The sequence below is a fragment of the Tenrec ecaudatus genome, chromosome 7 (assembly GCF_050624435.1).
Source record: "Tenrec ecaudatus isolate mTenEca1 chromosome 7, mTenEca1.hap1, whole genome shotgun sequence".
NCBI lineage: Eukaryota > Metazoa > Chordata > Mammalia > Afrosoricida > Tenrecidae > Tenrec > Tenrec ecaudatus.
This window is the reverse complement of record NC_134536.1, coordinates 71101386-71119830: the sequence shown is the minus strand read 5'-3', so window position 1 is coordinate 71119830 and position 18445 is coordinate 71101386. Positions and strand designations below refer to the sequence as shown.

Genomic DNA, 18445 nt, shown 5'->3' with positions numbered 1-18445 from the left:
GTGTAAACTAGAGAAATTACTGAAACCTGATTGAAGGCCAAATATGATAGTGGGACAAGAAGAAAGCAAAGGGAAATACAGGAAAAAACTAGGAGACAAAGGATATTTATAGATGTCCAAACACAGGCATTTATATATGATAGGGAAATAGATCGATGTACCTATATTTACATGTTAACTGCTAAGGCAGCAGAGGGACATTGGGCCTCGACTCAAGTACTTCTCAACGCAAGAACGCTTTGTACTAATAATCCGACATTGCGTGAAGCTCAGCTTCCTGCCACGATCGCTGAGGACAAAATGGGTGCATAAGCAAATGTGGTGAACAAAGCTGATGGTTCCTGGTTATCAAAAGATATAGCATCTGGAGTCTTAAAGGCTTGAAGGTAAGTAAGCGGTCATCTAGCTGAGAAGCAACAAAGCCCACATGGAAGAAGCACACCAGCCTGTGTGATCATGAGGTGTCGATGGGATCAGGTATCAGGCATCAAAGGCCCAGAATAAAAAATCAGATCAATGTGAATGACGGGGAGCACAGAGTGGAGACTCAAAGCCCATCTGTACACAATTGGACATTCCCTTACCGAAAGATCACAAGGAAGGGACGAGCCAGTCGGTGCAGTAGAGCACTGATGGAGCATGTACATTTCCTCTCGTGCTTTAATGCTTCCTGCCCCCTCCACCACCATGACCACAATTCTACCTCACAAAGCTGACTAGACCAGAGCATGTGCACTGGCACAGATAAGGGCTCACCATATAGGGAATCCAGGATAGACAAACCCCTGAGGCCTAATAATGAGAATAGAGATACCAGGAGAGTAAGGGGAAGGTGGGGGAGAAAGGGAGAACCAATCACAACGATCTGCATATAACTACTTCCTAGGGGGATAGACAATAGAAAAGTGGGTGAAGGGAGACAGCGGTTGATGTAAGACATTGAGAGGGGGCAATTTATAAATTATCAAGGGTTCATGAGGGAGGGAGGGGGAAGGGGAAAATGAGGAGCTGATATCAAGGGGAAAAGTAGGAAGAAAATGTTTTGAAAATGATTATGGCAACATATGTACAAATGTGCTTGGCATTAATGGATGGATAGATGGATTGTGATAAGAGCTGTAAGAGCCCCAAAATAACGTGATTTTAGATGATAGATAGATAGATAGATAATAGATAGATAGATAGATAGATAGATAGATAGATAGATAGATAGATAGATAGATAGATAGATAGATAGATAGAAAGAATAGTGTATGGTAGTTTGGGGCCAGCATTCATTGGACAAAAGATCTGAACCAAAGTTCAGCTACTACTAGTTTAATAATTTGGGGATAAAAACATGTAAGAGCTTACAATTTGAGATCAGAAATGTTCAGGACACAGTTCTTTGGTCAGAACAACACTCCTCTGCTGTGCTTTCAGGCAGGCCTTTCTCTAGCCCTTGATCCCTTAAGTTGGCTTCTAGCTGTCCTGCTCATAGAGAATGACAATGCTCTTTAAAGTATTGCTAATAAATGTCCCAAAGCCTTCTACTCGATCATAAGCCTTAATCAGAAGATGACTAGCTCTAACTCCTTGGGTCAGCAAGCCTAACTTCCTCAATTCAAAGCCCGCCTGTAATTTAGCTTTCTGCCAGAGGGCATTCAGTGTCCCTTGCCCCCTGGACTGGGAAGCCACCACTTTGTCTTCTCTTGTAGCTCACTGCTGCTGCCCCACTGACCTTCCCCTGGTGTCATAGTGTTCTGTCTTCTCCATGTAAAGTTCAGCATGCAGGTCTCTTGGGATCTGAAGGACATGCTCCACTCCTGGCTCCTGTTTCCTGATGGTTGCCAATTCCTCCCTTCTTCCGAGATGGCTCACTGGATATCCAGTGGGGTGGCGAAATTGGCCAGTCCCCATATTAGAAAGAGCTTTACAATTGATGATCACAGTTAACCCTATTGTGTTAGTGTGTGTACATCAGAGAAACAAATCCAGAGAAACTCAAATGTATAAGAGAGAGTTTTATCTAAAGTGTAAGTGCACATGAAGAAAACATCCCAACCCAGTGCTGCCCAAGCCCACAAGTCCACATTAGCCCATATGTCTGACACCAATCCACAAAGTCCTCCTCCATCTCACAAAACAGATACGATGATGCTGACTTCAGGAGGAAAGCCGAATAAGTGAACGTGTAAGCATCTCAGTGCTGGCAGGGGTCTCCACATGGGTGTTCCAGCACCCAGGGCTACATCAGGGTAGGCCCATGTGGCTTCTCCTCAGGGATGTCTTGCAGGAAATGAGCCTTGCCAGATGAAGCAGGGAACTGGCTAAGGCAGCTGAACCCTGGTGTGACCATCACAAAGCAAAAACCCCAGAACTAGAAAGGAGAGGCTCACCAGGTCATTTATCTCTCTGCACTTCAATTAACCCACATGTGTTTATCAAACAGGTTGGCACAATGAACTTGAACTAGCTCACCTGTTAACAGTCTCTCACAATTGAATCATATAATCCAGTTAGCATCTTCCCCCATCTTCTCTTACCCAGACCCAACAGAAAGAAAGTTCTTTGGTGGGAGTTACAAAAGACTCCTGTATGACAATCCACGTTTACTGCACTGCAGATAGATATTTCTGTTTTGTTTTGTTTTTACCGAAATGATGGAAGAATGTAAGAATGAACATTGAGCACTTCATTACAGATAACCAGTAGGGAAAAAATGACCATCATCATATTTATTTGTCATCTGTTATGAGAGGCCTTACAATATCTTATGCTATCATCCCCACGATCAAATAAAATGTCAGCCAACTGCCCTTTATAAAGGACAAAACTGTCTCAATAAGCTTATGAAACTTGATCGAGTAAATAGCAGCAATAGAATGAATTTATATTATAGTTAATGATATTAAAACATCTTTATTCCTGGTAAATCCCATTCTAACTTGAATAATTCATAGTATTAAAATCCCTTAAAGTTACTTCAGCCTTTTTAAAGAATGAACAGCAATGTTGGAAAATGCAGATTTTAGGACTGAGAAAACTGAAGCTGATAGTTCAAGATCATTTACTCACCATGAAGTAGAATTTAGATGCCATTGAACTCAAGCCTTTGGACTGTGTTTTACAAGCTTTTATATGAACGTTGGATTGACAACATGTTGGTTTGGGTCAATTTGACTGTCTGGGAGCCTCTTATGGATGTGATAAAATATTACTACTAAAAAAGTTTGGCAGATTCAAAAGTCAAATTGTCGCCTATAAAATATAACTGGCTGTTATAACATGATTAGTTTATTAAGCAGATGTTTATCTAATCCCCTTATATGAATGTTTGATTTACTACCACAATATACTTAATTGGATTTATAAAATTGCTCTAGTGTTATATTTAGGTGATAAAGTATATGAGGCTTTTTCTTTTTGAGTAAATAGATATGTGGTTTTTCCCACATAATAGTAAATCAATTTTCAATCACTTAATACACATACTTGGAAAGGCTGACTTTTACTTGTGTTTAGAATGGATGGTATAGTATTGTAATGCTGGAACTTTGTTTAGTTTCTCTTTGAGATAAGCATACCAAAGATTGTGCAAATAATTCAATACTTGATGTTTGGAAGGAAAGAGTATCCATTTCTGAATTTTCCTTCTGTTTTCCATTGAAGGTATTTATTTGTTCATACTTGTTTTTTTGTGTGCCCTGATCTGTTTGCAAAAGGAAAACAATTTAAATATTTAAAATATATACAACAAATGCATAGAATTTTAACATATAGATATCGTAAGTAGGCTTACATGCTACAATTAAGATGAAGATTGAGCATGAGTTTTTAAAATTTTTACTGAAAATTATTAACCATTATTTATGCAGTATTTGCATGAGCTTTTTTTTGTTAGTAAAGTTGTATTGCAGCTAATCAATCAGAAAAGGCTACATATTTCTATCGCCTTCATACATTAGAGCTCATAACTGGTGCTAACATTCAGACCAAAGGCTGAGGGAAGGTCGGTGAAATCAGTTTGATCCCCGGTATATTTTATTCCCTCAAAGGAGAAACTTGTGTCTAGTGTGGAATCCCAATTAAAGAACATCAAAAAGTTCGTGGAGAAAGTGGAATTGAAAGATAATGAGAAAGCTGAGTCTTGTGAAGTCCCCCGCCCCCTATGTCAGAAGCAGCCCCATTCCAAAGGCCTCCTCCTCCTTTCATTTCCAGCCCAGGCTTCCAGCTCCTGACCCCAGATGCGAAGGTTTTCAAATGACCAAAGACTAAACAAAGCTACAACGTTAGTTACAGAAGGCAGTAGTCGTTTCTGGAAGTGTGTTAGATGCACATCAGAATGCTCATTTCCTACGGAACACTCTTCATTCTGATAAAAAAGTCAACACTTTTTAATGGTCACTACCACCAACAGGTTACAGATAAGCAAGTATTCCAAAAGGAAAAAATGACATAGACACGTCTTCCCACGGGAGGTGCGAACACAAGTGTCTTGTTTAAAGATCACTTGAGCTATTGAAATGTGTTCACAAGTGTGCAGTGAAACATTCCAGTTTGCAACTGTTCTAGTAATAGAAGTAAAAACATACTTTTAAGTCATCTGTACTTTTAAAATAGTAGTCGTGAGTTATGTTTGCATCATTAATTCGAAGGGAACGCCTCTAAAGTGCTCAAGATTATCTTATTGGCATTGTACTTTGCCGCACTTTTTTTCTAATTGAGTTATGCTGCTCATCGAAATAAAACAGTGTTCCTCATTAGGGTATTTGCACTGGAGACACTGCACATATAAGGAGCTGAGAAGTACTAATTCCCGGTTTCGTGTCAAATTTAATGCTTCCTTTTATATGTAGAGCTATAAGCTTTACAATTGCAAGTGTTCAACTAATAGCTTTTTTATCAAGAGAATTGGTTCAGAAATTCCTTCAGTAATCACTAATCTTCCGTTAACCACAGAGAAAAGGCTTAGTCTGGCCCAATTCAATTGTTATATGAATTGTATATGTTAATTTCCCATTGCTTTATATAGTTTGTTCTCACTTGTCTTTTTTATTTTAGGCATTTCAACTATGCATGCATATATATATATTTCCTTAATAATATTTTAAAATAACTTAATTAATTTATATATTTTCTTTACTTCTTAGGCATTAGCTATGGGAATGATGACAGAATATTATCATTATATCTTTACCACTTTGGTAAGTAATTTTACTACGTTAAGACTGGTGTTTTAAATTGTATTCTTATGACTGTTACTAATAACTAAAGGGATTTTGAGTGAGAAGTGGTTCTTTCCGGGCTATACTTATCAGTGAGGAGTAATAACTTTTGATTATAAACTGATTAGTTTGGTGTAATATTATATCAGGAATCAATTAATATATTAAATGTCTGATTTTGATATTGCTTTAGTTTTCAAAAGTAATGAAAAGTCTTAAAATTAGTTTTCAGAGAAATGAATTGTTTTAGAAAAGTATAAATTCTTTTGCCATCATCTCAGTTCAATTCACCTTATGAAAATCAGGTTAAATGAAAGTAACTTTTAAATAGATTAAATCTTCTATCCTTTTTGGTGTAAGTTTGGTTAGATTTTTTAATCAAGGTGGTTTAATATTCCTATCGTCTTCATATATCCACCAAGCTAATTTTCCTTAATATGCACAAAATCTCAGCTTCACCCCTGCACTTACTTACTCTGAGGCTTATTTCCTTTGCAGTGCATTATCCGGGTTTTCCTATGTGTGTGAGATAATTCTCTGTCTCTCTTATGACTTGTAGCCCAGTCGTCTTCGGATATGCGGATATTTCCTAGTTTAGGGATTCACCTGATTTTCTTCTAGTCCATTATTTTATGTCATGTGTTATAACCTTCAATTATTGCTTTTCTTCAAATGAGAGCTAGATATATACCTGCATATTACTGGATTTAATATGGCTGCTTACCTGACATATTTAATTGTTGTTGCATTGAAATAGTTAGAATATATCTAAAATAAATATGTCCTATTATTGTTAGGTTCCATTGAGTCAGTGTTTATTTAGAGTGACCCTGCAAACAACAAAACAAAATACTTGCTGGTGTTGAGCTGTCCTCACAGCTGTTACTGTCTATGTGCTGATGGTTGGGGTCACGTAACATCATTACCAAGATGGTAATCCATCTTGTTGAGGGACCTCATCCTTGTCGCTGACCCTCTCCTTTATACAGCGCAATGTCCTTCTCCAGGAACTGGTCTCACCTGGTACCAGGTCTAGCATATGTGAGGTCAACCTCTGCATCCTTTCTTCTAAGGAGCGTTTTGGCAGAACTTCTTCCGAGGTAGATTTAGCTGCACTCCTGGCAGCCCATGGTATAGTCAATATTCTTCTCTCAATAATATAATTCAAATGCATCAATTCTTCTTCATCTATCTGAAGCATGTATTAACTTTTAAATTGAACCTTCCTCTGACTTCTTTCAAAACTGCCATGTCTCTGAGTCTTTCTGAATCATCAACAAAATCCTGTTGACTATTGTCAGATACATGTTCTCCGTGCTCACAGTATCAGTCTAACCAGTGATCATTTTCTATGAACGTAATGCTTTCTCACTCCTGTTTTTACTCCCGTTGCTGTGCCTTTGAATTGGTTCCAACTCATAGCAAGCGTCTGCACGACAAAACAAAACCTACGCCTTCTGGATCCTACGCCTCCCTCAGTCGTTGCTATGTTTGAGCCCGTTGCTGCAGCCACTGTGTCCATCCATCCCCTCGGCACGCTTCCTCTTTCGCACTGACTGCCCACTTTATCAATGATGACACCCTTTCCCCAGGCCTGGTCTCTCCTGATGACAAGTCTAAAGAAGGTGACACTAAGTCTCACCCTTCTCTCTTATAAGGAGCATTTTCCTTGTACGTGTCAGAAGAGAGATTTGTTCATTCTTCTGGAAATCCACCGTACTTAAAACATTCTCTGACAACACTATAATTCAAATGCATGAATTCTTCTTCAGTTTCCCTTATACAGTGTCCATCTTTTACATGGATATGAGGCAGCTGCAAAGATCATGGATTGGCTCAGGCACAACTTAGTCTTCCTAATGACACGCTTGCCCTTCACACACTGTACAGAGGTCTCGTGTTGCAGATTTACCCAATGCAAGTCATTTCACTTACTCATAGAAATTTTAAAACGCTCACTCTGAGACATATTGAAAGACCCTACTAAATCGAGTAACTCAGATTTAGATGACGCACTATACTTTTCTATGACAGCACATCTCTTCTCCAATGGAGACGCTCATGCAGAAAGCTTTAACTCACCTTTGCAAGCGTGACTCCCTATGCTGCATCCCACCTCTCTTTCTCCCAAGTGACCTTTTGTAGCCTGTGAGAAACCCGGTGAGCAACACACGGGCAGAGCGGGAGCGGGCTCCGTCACTCCTCAGCAGATCGCCTCCGCTGCTGTTGCAGCTCTAGCACTCTCATAGGAGCTGGGGAATCTTAAACTATATCTCAACAAGGAAAGGCAGTCTTCTAGTTTAATATACATTGAAACTCATAAGGTTGCAATTACAGATCGCTTCTTGTAGCTTGCTTTTAATATAACTTTCCCATTTTCTTTACTACTGTGCTCTTTTATGAATTCTCTTTTATGGCCAAACAGATCTAGATAAGCATCCCCAGTAGGTTTATGTTTTCTAATTGGTGTGTCTTTTATACACTCCTGGAATCTTCCCCATTCGTCTTGTTCACCTGCTGAAAGAGCGGCTGTTCAATAATGGCAGCTCAGAGCCATCTGCTGTGTGACCTTATCCGGCTGTTAGAATGGAAAGTGATCTTCCTTTTTTTCCCCTCTTCTTACATACACTACTTCTCCCCTTTACTGCTACGCATCTAAGGCCAGGCTTCATTTATTCCGGAAACATGCCTCCTTGTCTGTATTGGAAAAAATGGAAAATACACTTCAAGTGTCCTTGTATTTTTCATATTAAGGATCATGACTCAGATCAATGCCAGCTGCTGGCCACAGCATTATTCCCAGTATCTGGACTAGTGCAGCGGTGTGCATCAGGGCCCAGCAGTAACCCGGACCAACAGCTTTCCATATGTTGCCCTGGCTTTCCATATGTTTCTTAAGGTTGGAAGGTTAACCCTTTCTAGCCTGCAAGAGGGCAACAGTTCCACACACTGCATCTCCTCACCTCATGGGGACACCTCCTTCTCTGACGGTCTTGATCTTCTGGGGAAACATACAGAGAGAAAGAGAGAGAGAGAGAGAGAGAGAGAGAGAGAGAGAGAGAGAGAGAGAGAGAGAAACTAGATCCTTACTGCATACATTCTTCTAAGATCGAACGTGTTATTTGGGGGAAATTGTTGAGGAGGATAAAAGGAAATTAACTACAAACACCATTCTTTTCTTCATTTTTTAATCTAATATTCATAGCCAGTTTCTTTAAACACAGACTCACAACACAGAAAAACAAAACAATAATAATTAGCTAGTCAACATATCTGCTTAAAGCTGTTTATGTCAGTTCAAAGTACATTATTAAAGTGTAAATGCTAAGAGCAATCCAGCCTCAGCACAGTGAATGCAGGCTATTGAGGAGACTGAGTTCCCTTGGTGTAATATGGATACGTTGTATACATACACAGAGCATATGTTTGTATTGACAAAGTAAGAGGAGAGTCTATGAGTGGTAGTGATTTGTCACATTTAACTTCACCTGATACACAATGGTGTTAGCTAGCTCTTCCAAAGGAGACAAAAATAAGTGACTATTTCAATAATACATGACTGTGACTATACTCTGTTGATAATAAGACACTGGTTTTTGTCTTTCAGGACCTCTTCGCTCTCGATGTAGAGCCCTACCGATACAGTGGTGTTAACATGACAGGGTTTCGAATATTAAATACAGAAAATACCCAAGTTTCCTCTATCATCGAAAAGTGGTCCATGGAACGGTTGCAGGCACCTCCGAAACCTGACTCAGGTTTGCTGGATGGATTTATGACGGTAGGAGTCCCTACTGAAAACTCAGTTCATATCTTTCTAAGTAGCAATGCATAAATCATTATGTCCTTAGGATATAAACTTTGTTTGTTTTGATATTAAAAGTATGCCATCAGATGATTACCATACACAGTGCTATTAACAAATATTTAAATTAAGTTTGTATGGCAAATTTATTTGAGAGTTTCAACAAAATAGCTCAAGGACTTTCAATCATTGTTGGAATAGTACAATGTAGAGATTGTTTTCTCCCTAAAATTAGTTTGTGCCATCTCCAGGACCAGTTGCAGACTGAAGATAACAACTGGACATTCTTCTATGTGAGAACTTTTATTGGGGTGGTTTCTGATAACACTATTGTATGGATGACTGATGTGCCACGAAGATTTTCCTGGAACTTATTCCCTCTTTAATACTTAAGGCTGACCAATTACCATTTGCCTATTAAACGTGTTACTCTAATTCTAGAAAATGGATTTACTGAATATACTGTAAGAAGGGTACGATTTCATAGATTTTAACCTTTATTTGCTTTTTACTAGCACGGACCCATGGAAATCTGAGGTGCCTAGGTAGCTTCAACATTAAACACAAAAAGAAACTGATGATATAAATCAATGTAATTAGTTTTATTTAATCCACTGAATCAAAAATAATAGTAAATTTGCCAAAGCAAGATTTTGAGTATGAAATATTTTGCATGTTTTCCCTTCATAATCTTTGAGAGGGTGGGAGACTTTGAAATGCATTTGATACTTTAAGCATATCTCAGTTCAGACTAGTTACCTTTCAGGGACTCACATGTGCCCGGTGGCTTCCTTATGAAATTCACCATCATCAAGTTACTTCTCACACACAGGAACCCTAGCACAGAGCAGTGATGCCCTCCTGGTGGGTTTCTGAAACTACACATCGTCTGAGAGTAAAGCCCTCATTTTTCTTCCTCGGAGTGGCCAGTAGTTTTGAACTGCTGCCTTTGGGATTAGTTCACAAATGTGTAAAACAATATGCCAACGAGGCTACCTAGGACAAGACAAATTTATCCTACACAGGCAAATAATAAATGCTTAATATAAACTCATTAAATATATATTCTATATATCTAAAAAATTTGCCAGACTGTCTACCACTTGGGCAATATGAACATTTCTTAGGTCATTACAACCTGCTTTTAATGAGGTACGTTGAAAGGGAAACATTATAAACATATATACCCTCTATGCATCCGCTATAGAAAATACGTTTCTACACAGGGAATCCAGGACAGATAAACCCCTCAGGACCAATAATGAGAGTAGTCATACTAGGAAGGGAAGGGAGGGTGGGCAAGAATAGGGGAGCTGATCACAATGATCTACATATAACCCCCTCCCTGGGAGGTGGACAGCAGAAAAGTGGGTGAAGGGAGGCATCCGTCAATGTAAGACATAAAAAATAATAGTAATTTATACATTTTCAAGGGTTTGTGAGGCAGGGAAGGTTGGGGAGGGAGGCGGGAACTGAGGAGCTGAGACCAAGGATCAAGTAGAAAGAAAATGTTTTGAGAATGATGATGGCAACAAATGTATAAATGTGCTTGACACAATGGATGGATCGTGAGAAGAGTTGTATGCGCCCCCAATAAAAGGATTTTTAAAATGTGTTTCTATTATCATTGTAAAATTTACATTAATTATTTCTGTGAGGGCCCAAAGGGTATTGTTTTTATATGGTGGTACAAAAGATAATTTTTTCTTTAAAAGAAGATTTAGTAAATATAAAATCTTACCCAACAACTTTGATACACTGTATTGCATTCTAACTATTATGCCCTAAAATGAAAGTTGTCCCAAACACTATTAACTTATACAGACTGTTAGATACAGAAACAAATATATAGTATTTCAATTTCTTATCCAATAAAGTAGCGATCTTGGAAAGCTTTGACTTCCATAAATGGATCAAAAAGAAAGGGTGTAAGTAATATTTTTCTCCAGTTAACATTACATAGTAAGCATTTTTAAGTCCCTAAGTGCTTATGAAAAAAATAAGGCTATTTCTATCATGAGTGGAGTCTGAAAATTAAAAAGATTCTAGTTTGAAAAGAAAAGAATTATAGCCTGTCATTGAAGAATTGGCAACATTTCTTCCAGTCAATTCATGATATCTCAGTGTTTATGTATCTTTTGTTTTTAGCTCTCCCATCCCCCTTATTTTTCCCCTTCCTATGATCCCATAAAGAAATGAGATTATCAGCAAAGTCCTTAATGCTTGGAGCAAGACCTGTTATTATCAGTATCATAGTCATTTGTCACTATGTAAGATCATAGTGCTTATACTTTCACATTCTTTCTTTATGTTTGAGCTATAAAAGGAAACAATGAATCTGATTCATACATATTTTTCTCTGGCTGAGTTAGCACCTCACTTGACCTCTGTATTAACTCCTTATTAGCCTAAGATTACAGGATGCAAGAACATGACTCCTGACCGCGTGGTTCTTGGATATCTGGCTTCAGAATATTAAAAACATCTACACAGATCCATATCTGAACTAGTCAAGAAGGAAGGAATGAAGACTAACCTCATTTCTTCACAGATAGTTTGTTTGCTATGATGTCCCCTTGGTTTCACCTACCCACCTGCCCCCAAACTGCCTCCTCCCCCTATTTAAGCCTTATTATAAGACCCTTCCTCTACTTTGAATTCTTACTCAGTGCTCCCATATTTCGATGGCCCTAGGAGCATAGAAGGTCCTGTTCCGATTGAAGTACGCACACTGGAGTGTGAACGGAGAGTGGTGCTGTGGAAGAAAGATCCAAGTCCATAACAACTGCAGTTGATAGAAATATCATGGTGCTCAGATCTCCTCTGTAATATGAGGAATGGACTTGCCATGAGGCAGAATTAATTTGACAGCAAAGGGCAAATGGGTAGGGATAGATCCTCTTCAGCAAGCATTATCATCACCCATACACTGCATATATTGATGACATTTCCATTAATTTTCTACCTAAATGTTGTCAATCCTCTTCTCTATGCATGGGTGCTATAGGGTAGGCATGCATGTTTTGAGGCTGTTATATATTGAACCCAGTTATGTGTATTACTGATTTTTTCTTACAATCTCAATTCATGAGACTCTAAAACCTTAGGATAATGTATAAAAAGGATGGCTATATCCCAGCAGTCCTTTCCAGTGTTCCCAATATACCTGTGAATGTTAATAAAAGGAATTCATATCATCCAAGAGTGTAAAACTATTTTTATTGTGCTTTTACATAACACTATACATACTTTTTAGTAGTCCATGTTTACAACATAGTGTCTGTTTCTATAGTTGACATATATACCACAAATTATTATGGCATTATGATAACCATGGGGAGATTAGGGTTTTCGTAAATCTAAACTCCTAAAGAAACAATTATTATCTCCATTTGTTTCATCTCATCATTTTCAAAAAATACTGTCAATTCTGCTGTGTCTATTCTTCTTTTTGACACATACTGATCATCCCCAGAACGATGTCTTGGTAAGGCTCTCATAATGTCTCCCCTGGGAGGTGCAAGATGCCTCACTGAACCTCCAGACTCGCCACCTTTCTCTGAGACCCACCTGTTTGCTCCCGTGATGGTGCCAGATTTATGGCAGGACTCACCCTTTTCACCAGATGAAATCTAAGCCATTTTGCCAAGTCCATAGGCCCTCGATGATCCACCTACTTTTCTAGCTTCTTACTTACCTGCCCTCGTCCTTCCAGTTCACTCGCCTCACTCTGAGTGCACCACACCTTTACGTTCCCTGTCTGTACCCTCTTCCTTCATTTCTGTGAACGTCAGATTTTAAGGTTCACATTACATACTCATCTCTTAAGTTACAGACCACCACCTGTTACCTTACCTGTGTACTTTGTGAGTCCCTGAGACCTTGTACATGTGTGTTTCTCCTTTTATTCTTTTGTGTATGACCTGATGTTCTAATTTAATATTTTGGTTTAGTTTTATTTCCTTCTAGACCATAAGTTCTTTCCAGGCATGGCCGATGGCATATCATCCTGGAATTCTCTGCATCTAGTTTAATTCTAGGAGCCCTCGTGATATAACGGGTTAGGCAGGGCAGTGCTAACGTCAAGGTCAGTAGTTTGAAACTGTCAGCTGTTGCGCAGAGGAGTGGGGAAGCTCCTTCCCTCTGGAAAGATTTTGAGACTTGGAAACCTGCAAAGGTTCGGTTCTGCTCTGTTCCTATACGGTAAATCTGAAGCGTAATCTACTTGACAGCAGTACTTTAAAAAATGTTTTTTAGGTCAGTGACTAGTGCAAAATAGGTTCTCATAATAAATAATGCCTGATGGGATAATGTGTGTTCATTCATTTCCACTCAGATTATCCCTATGAACTAATCATAGACCTCTCATTTTCCCAAATATATTCCCTAGAGCATTTTTATTTGTCTACCTTCACTATATTATCAAGATACCCAATCAGTTGGAAAATACAGTTAAGCCAGTGTCAATTATTTGTTAGAAAGAACCTTAAAAGGCAAAATCTTAGAAACACTTTTTTATTAAATAGTGATAGTTTAGTTTGAGATAGAAGAATAGTTTCTCATGTAAGAAAAATGGGAGAATCTTTGTGTGAGTCTTTTTATGCTTAAATTATAATATCTCCTTAATTACTTTTTACACAACAGACCACATTTTAAATTTACTTCATTATTTGATTATACTGAATTGATCTTGTATGGACATCTCACAACAGGGCTCTAGCTCATATCTGCACTCTGCTGCTGTGTAATGAATTCCCTGTAGGAAGTCAATGGAATAGGACAGTGGAGAAATAAAGGATGTCCAAAGAGGGTCTTATTTACTACCAGAACTGTAAGTCTGCCCTTGCTGCTGTCTGCTTATCTTAATTGGCTGTAGCTGCTCTCTTTGATTTGGCTGGAATGAAAATAAATAAAAGGGCACTCCAGACAGTGTTCCTAACTAACTCACCATTTTTAATCAATAAGGACATTTTTGAAGATGGTGGTTTTACCGCGTAGTCCACACAAATACCAGAAGAAGAGCCTTCACAAGTAAGAGAGTGGTGAGTTCAATACACCGTCACTCATCAGCGCTAGTGGGATGTGCTGTACCGCAGGCCCCTCGTCAGGCACCCTTGATTTGACGGTGAAGGAAACACCTGCAGGCCTCCGCAGCACAGAGAGAATTGGGAGAAGCAGAAGATAACGAGCACCATTTGGGTCATATCTCACATCGTTGTTGGTATAAAATTCATAGTCAAACCTTGACTGTTAACACCAATTTGGCATTGTTTCCGTTGATTTCTTCAAAATTCCTTATCTTTTGTGCTATTTTGTGAAAGCAAGAAACAGATGTGTTTTTGCCAGGGATTGTACATAATTGCTTTTTATTTCGTTGAAAAATATGTACCATTTCACATAATCTGTCAACATAACTGCTAGTTTTATTCTTATCTTTATGACATAAAAATGTTCTGAGTTCAATGCAATGAAACATGACAGAGACATTGGTGCAGCACATTTCCGAGTATGAAGTCATATAAGCACTGCACTCAGTGCATTTACACGTGACTGGTTTAGGAATGGCAAAAGGACGCAGATTTTGTACATCAAATCAAAGAGTGACACGGTTTTTCTTCACTGCACATACTTATTCTGGACGCCTGATGGCATAGTGAGTTCCAAACTGGCTTGCTAACTTCAAGGTCAGCAGTTCTAAACCACCAGTTGCTCCATGGGGGAAAGATGGGGTTTGTACCCCTTAAATGTTCACGTTCTCAGAAACCTACAGAAGCAGTTATCCTCTGCCTTCTAGGGTCACTATGGGTCAGAAATAAGTGAGTTATTTTGTTTTGAGTCATATGCTTACAATTCTTTTGTGATGTGGCAACATGTATCTAAATATAAATAATTTTGAGATAACCTAACAAATATCATTTTTTCATTAGCATAGAGTATTATTTTATTTGCTTTTGCTCACTGACAGAAGAAATAATCATCAACTATCTAAAGTTGATAAACATATGAAATTTCTATTTTAAGTAATTGTTCATGAAAAATGGCAGTTGCAATGAAACATATAGGTCAACATTTTAAACTTTTCACGTGGAAAAAGCAAGGTGTATCAGGAGACATTTTACTTTCCCCTCTACTCTAAAAAGCAAATTTCATCTTCGAAGATATGCTCTAAGACTCTATAATACAAAGGATAGACACATTTTTGCTTACCGTTTCCCTCTCCCAGCTTCTTTCAGTTTATTTTATATTTATCAAGTCCAAGTAGCATATGGGTAAAATCTGCCACAGATGGTGGACGGTGTCTAGATAGACAGAAATCAGTGTAATTAAGGAAGGAGAAGCCATCAGAGGACAGTCGAGGTCACCGAGAAGAGGAAATGTTCAATGACATAACAGGAGAACTAAGTCCAGCAGGTTAGAGTCGACCTATAGCAAGGTTCTGTGACATCGAACTCCATCTCTGGACTGAGCACCAAGGCAGAACTGTCAAAAACTGGGAATTAATGCAACTATGAAGAAACAAAATGCCACACATGTTATAGAGATAACAAGACACAACACTTCAGAGAGTGAAAGGAAGGCACAATGTAATCAGAATACAAGGTAGTCAAGATCATATGCTTTGATCTTCTCTATTGAGGCTGGCACCCACTTTAGAATGAGCGTAACAGAAAGCTTGACTTAATCGTGGGTATCATTGGTGAGAAGAATGTCTTGGAAGCAATGGGGCATAAAGCTGGAATAGATTTTTATCAACGGATGAATTGACAAATATAAATGTGCATCATTTAGCATGTAAAAATTCAAGATCATAAAATACACTGCACGTCGTTTGTTGGAATTATTAAGTTACAGGCAGTAATGATAGAACTGAGCCCTATAGACAGCACCAAATTATGTTACCCTGATAAATATTTGTAAGAGGCCGCAGAGCTGATAAAAGATACTAATTATTAAATTCTAGGATACTGTCTTCACTGGCTCAGTAGGAGAAGTGTTGGACTACTGACCACAAAGTTAGCCAGTTCAAACCCACCAGCTGCTTGGCAGTAGAATGCTCAGGTGGTCTTGATTCCATAAATCTCAGAAACCATATACAGGAATACAGGGTTGCTATGATTCTGAAATGAATTTAGGGCACTTCTGTTTTTTTAATCAAGTGTTTTAACTAATCTAATATTTAAACTAATGCTTTGTTTTTAAATCTCCTCTGAGGAAAATTAGATTTATTTCTAAATGCACAAAACATGTTTTCTTTATGAGTTTTTATCACTCAGGAAAAAATATGAAGATCTATGCTATATGTGCGATTTTCAAGAAAGGGATAGACTTAGAGTAGATTGGTAATAATTATCAATGAAATTATTACTTCCCATATAGTTCTATTTCAAAAAGTTTACAGAGAAATTCTATTATCTTTCAATTCCATGTTACCACAAAATAACTGATGTTTCTACTTTTCAGATTTGATTTTAACTCCTTACCTCTCCCAGTTATTTAAATGTAATGCCAAGTAAAAGATTCCTTGATCTGTCATCATTCATAAAATTTTTGCTTAATGCAAGTAATTTTATTTATGAGTACATGTATTTTAATAAAAATACATAATAAGTAATCTTTTATTATTTATATTTACATATGTTCATATTGATTTTAGGTTCTTGTGGATAAGGAATTATGTACTACTTATATCTTATATTTATCTATTTACTAGAAAGCACTATAGACTATAACATTAATAAGGTATAATTTATAATATATGGCCTCAGGGTACTAAATATGTATAAGAACCCAGAAGTATATTTTGTTATTAAATATCCAATATCAAATATTTATTAAAATTTTATTAATTTTCACATAATATAATTAACTTCAGATTTAACTAATATCAAATTCAGTATTTTTGAAAAAAATCTAACACATTTTCCCTCCTACCTACTGAGATTTATAGCAATCAAATTACAACTTAATTCAATGTGCAGTATATGAAAATAAACATTTAAAATGGTGAGAGCTGGAAAATAAATCAAGAGTTTGACATAATACAAATTTCTATTATATAAGTTTCATATCTCTGATTTTTTACATATAAACATATACCACAACAGCTATAGTCTTTTTTACGTTCAGTATTTTATCAGTACAGAAATCCACATGTCCGCATTGTCCAAATTATTGATTACTTGACAGTGTTATTATAAATAGAAGCATAAATCTATGGATTGTTAATTGTGTACTAATTTGGCAGCCAATCAATACTGTAATTTAGTGGTCATGTACTGATATACTCATCTTCCATTTTGCGGTTTGATACGATCTTTCATTTGTGCACCTGTTATTTGGAAATTAACCGCATTGATAAGGAAGTTGATGTAGTAAATACTTGATGTGTGGGAATATAGTCTTAAATGATGAGCTCAATCAGAACAATTTTACATGTGCTACTTTAGTGATAGATTCCTGTTTTAAAGTATGTAAATCTAGTTAGATGTATATGCAAATGGTATAAGCTATTTATTTTCCCACAAAAGCCAGTCCACTTATTTGTAAAATTAAGATGCTGATGACTGGAAACAAATAATAAATGGGTTTTTTTATTTAGTTTTTCAAGTGTTAGGTATAGAAACAATTGAGTATATTGACCAAGGGCTTTGCAGGCAGAATAACCTAAATTTGAAACCCAAGTGTACTTACTGTGTCATATCTAAAATTTTCCTAATTATCTAAAACTTTTGAGCGGCAGATACCTATCTATTGTACTCAGTAAAAATGGTACTGGTTATCTGACAGCACCATTAGAAGATGAAATGCATCGCTTTGATGTGCTCACATGTGGTATCCGGCACTCCCTAGATGCCAAAGAGACAGTGCCCATTGACTTTAAAACAAGCACTACTTCTGTACCGTAGTTCAAGGAAGTGCTAATTTTATTCAAAGTAAAGTTCACCACTCTGCAAGAGTCTTTTATGTTCTGTTTGTACAAATGTGAAAATTAAATAAGACAACGATGTAAACATGACATTTTACAAAAACGAAGGGTTTATGAGTATAATTGCTTAGTTCAATTGACTGTATGAAATTAGGTTAAAAGTGAGAAAGAATCATACCTAATTTTAGTATCAAATCAATTACATTAACATTAAAATATTCTTTGTAAGTGTAACCTCTGTGATTCTGTGATTTAAAGGCCTAAGACATGGCCAAAGAACTATTGTGATGCATTCATCTTCAAGATATACCCTGCCTACATTCTCTAAGTCCACATTAATAAATCAAAAGAGTATTTCAGATCAAATAAAATGAAGAGTTTTAGGGTGAATTTGCCTAAGGGATATTAGGAATTCTCTCGCTTTATTATGCAGAGAGGAAATATTATGTTGATCTTTCATTTGCCTTTCTAAAAGATTTCATAAATATTTTATTCATTAATCTTCAG

The 18445-nt window shown here is 37.3% G+C and overlaps 1 protein-coding gene across 2 annotated transcripts in view; it reads left to right on the top strand.

Moving 5' to 3' along the window:
* GRIK2 (glutamate ionotropic receptor kainate type subunit 2) overlaps positions 1-18445 on the top strand; it is a 754817-nt gene that overhangs the window by 307397 nt on the left and 428975 nt on the right. For both annotated transcript variants that reach the window (XM_075554727.1, XM_075554725.1), the window contains exons 6-7: positions 5133-5186; positions 8815-8988. In XM_075554727.1, coding sequence (XP_075410842.1) covers positions 5133-5186; positions 8815-8988 — 228 coding nt within the window. The remainder of the gene's footprint in view (positions 1-5132; positions 5187-8814; positions 8989-18445) is intronic.